The sequence below is a fragment of the Fulmarus glacialis genome, unplaced genomic scaffold, assembly GCF_000690835.1.
Source record: "Fulmarus glacialis isolate BGI_N327 unplaced genomic scaffold, ASM69083v1 scaffold19078, whole genome shotgun sequence".
In the NCBI taxonomy this organism is placed as follows: Eukaryota; Metazoa; Chordata; class Aves; order Procellariiformes; family Procellariidae; genus Fulmarus; species Fulmarus glacialis.
The window spans coordinates 15-2,928 of record NW_009230352.1 but is presented as its reverse complement, the minus strand read 5'-3'; the positions used below and the strand labels follow the sequence as shown (position 1 = coordinate 2,928).

Below are 2,914 nucleotides of genomic sequence, written 5' to 3'. Positions count from 1 at the left end.
GGGGCGCGGGAGTCAGTGAGGTGTTGGGGGTCCCCGCCTTGCCCCTGAGCCCCTCCGCCCCCCCGGCCCGTGTTCCCCCAGCGCGACACCCGCGTACCTGCGCAGCCAGGGCCAGCCCTGACCTGCTGCTCTTTCTCCCCAGTTCGTAGAAAGCGACGATGATGAGGAGCTTCTGTTTAATATCCCGTAAGTGCTTTCCCTAAGCTCCTTTGGCATCATTTTGGCTGCTGGCAGGGCTTGTTCCTCGCCTTTGTGTTCCTGGGAATGAGGCACGTCCGTGTGCTGCTGTAACCGGGGCCGATTTGGAAAGAACGGGGGTGAAAATGCCACTTCTGTGTCTTTTGGCAGGTTTACGGGCAATGTGAAATTAAAAGGAGTAATTGTGATGGGAGAAGACGACGGTACGCATCCAGCAGAGATGAGACTGTAAGTAAAACAAGCATTAACTTTGCTGGAGCTTAAACTGAGTCATAGCTAACAAGAACAGCGAGTCTTACCCTGTTGGGTGCCCAAGCACCCGGTGAGGGTGCATAACGTGGGAGAAAGCAGCGTTACTCTGCAGCACCTCAGTCATTCCAGGGCCCCAGGAGGAAAAAGAAACCATAACTTGTACAGAGATGACTGTGGCTGCTTGCTGCCTTTTCTCTAGAGAAATGGGGCGCGGATTTTAATTAGAAGAGAACATTTGATTGAGACACTGGCTGTGCTGTGAAGAAACCAACCTGCTGCTGGCTTAGTGGGCTGCAGAAGGATCAATGGGCCAAGGGGGGTTATGCTTTGGGGGGGAACTCTGAGGTCTGGGAGGGAGGGACACAAGTGACGGAGTGTCCTGCAGCCAGGTGAGGTTTGTGCGGCTCTTTGCAGCAGTCTGGCTGTGCTGAGCCACGCGGCCTGTTTTAGCTCCTGAAGGGAGACAGATTATTCTTAATACTACCTTTTTTTCTTTTTTTAAATGAAAGAGTATTGAGTACTCTGCAGTTCTTGCTTGTGGGGAAAGAAATACACCTTTACTGAGCCCCTATAGTCCTTGGTGTCCAGTGTACTAGGGTCTGGGTTTCTTCATGTACCCAAGCGTGCTGAGATCCGTATCTCCCCAGCTTTGTTCCTCGCTCTTCCTTGTTATTTCTTCAGGGTGCTGGGTATTCTGGAACATGATAATGCTTTGTGGTGGCGTTGGTATTTTCTCTCTTAGAAGACAAAGCAAATCCGATTTATTATTGTTGAGAAGAATCCGGGTAGTGCTAATGGATAGGAAGGAAAACAATTAGCTGACCTGTGTGTTAATAACTTCCTGGGTTTCCTCCCTTTCTTCCCAGGTTCAAGAACATTCCTCACATGTCCTTTGATGACGCAGCCAGGGAACCGGACCAGACGTTCAGCCTGAACCGGGATCCGACGGGCGAGCTGGAGTACCCCACCAAGTACGATGCAGACCCACATGCTTGGGGGATGCGGGGGGCTGCTCCTCCCGAGCACAGGAGCTGTGCTTTATCCAGCCTCCTGCTGTGCCGCCCAATTCTAGGAAACTGCTAGCAGAGGGGTAGTTCCTTCCCTTGCACCTCAAAGCTGCCCACAGTAGAATTTGCCTCCCTGGCTCCATCCTGCCCTTGTCAGGTGAGAGCTCTGGTCTGAAAAACCTCCTCCCTGGAGCCCGGGGGGTGCCTGCATCCATGGCCCAGGACTTCTTGGGGTGCAGAATCATCCCAGTGTTGCGTCCCCTGCTCCTGGCCCCGGTGACAGCTTGTTGCTGGCCCGCTCACCCCAAGCGTGAGGGAAGCTGCTCCTCCTGCACCCTCAGGCATTTGCTCCCAAGTCTGACTCGGATTAGGGTGGGAGCTACGCACGGTGCAGGGCCACGGCGCCGTGCTGACAGCAGGTGGCAAGGCAGCAGAGTGACAGCTTGTACGCACAGCTCCGGTTTCAGACTGTGTTTTCTTTCAGAATTGCCCGTTTCTCCAATGTTTACCATCTCTCCATCCACTTTCCGAAGAACTTTGGAGCGGAGACAACGAAGATTTTTTATATAGGCCTGAAAGGAGAGTGGACGGAGGTGGGTGAGAGCAGAGATGAGCAAGACTGTGCTAATAGCATAAAAAGGGCTTTAAATCATAGTTTAGCTCTATCATAAATCATAGTTGAGCTCTAGCGGTGAGGAAGAAGGTGAGGGTAGTGTTGGGGTGGGGATGGGGGGTCTGTGATGAAAAGTCTGTAAGTTGGGAACCTGCTCAGCTCTTGCGAGTCAGGTGTTTTAGGAGGGACTTGAATTCTGCTCTCCTCTGGACTAACACGTTTAATCTTAATTCAGGCTCATCGCCACGAAGTCACCATCTGCAATTACGAAGCATCAGCAAACCCAGCTGATCACAAGTTGGAACAAATCACCCCACAGACTCACTTCATCTCCTAACAGTGCTGTCGGGAATCTCCCGAAGGCTCTGGTACGAGTGTACGGACGTGATGGTCTGACTGGGACAGAAATGTCTTCTTGAAGCACTGGAGAGTGTTGGATCAGCTTTACTTTTCAGTCTTTGCCTTGGAAAGCAGAGTGCCAAGTGTGTGCAATGCTTGTACGAAGGTGGCCGCTGAGGGCAGCGGCGCGTTGGGTCGTGCAGAAGGCAGCAGATCCGCTCTCGTAACGGGAGGCTCGGTCTTTAGGCAGAGGCAAGCTGGTGTCTGGTATCGTTTACTTCTCTGACTGCCAATAAAGCACGCGCCGAGGTGCAGAGCTGCGGCTGTGGCCTGCTCACCCGCATCCCTGTCCCTCAGTGTGGGTCACAGCCTGTGTGTGGAGCGGCCCTCCGGGCCCCGCAGGGAGCCGGCGGGGGCGGGGGTGAGAGAGCGGGAAAGGCTCCGGGCTGTCACCGGCGGTCGTGTGGCGAGGAGGGGGCAGCGCTCGGTGCCTTGCCGGCGGCAG

The 2,914-nt window shown here is 54.1% G+C and overlaps 1 protein-coding gene across 1 annotated transcript; it reads left to right on the top strand.

Annotated features, from left to right (window-relative positions):
* Positions 1-142: 142 nt before the first annotated feature.
* On the top strand, positions 143-2,407 carry PITHD1 (PITH (C-terminal proteasome-interacting domain of thioredoxin-like) domain containing 1; the record flags this gene model as incomplete). The annotated part of the gene is made up of 5 exons (XM_009584196.1): positions 143-186; positions 349-426; positions 1,317-1,421; positions 1,942-2,050; positions 2,306-2,407. Coding segments are annotated over 5 exons (438 nt in total), but the record flags the coding sequence as incomplete, so codon positions are not given.
* Between the last annotated feature and the right edge of the window lie 507 nt (positions 2,408-2,914).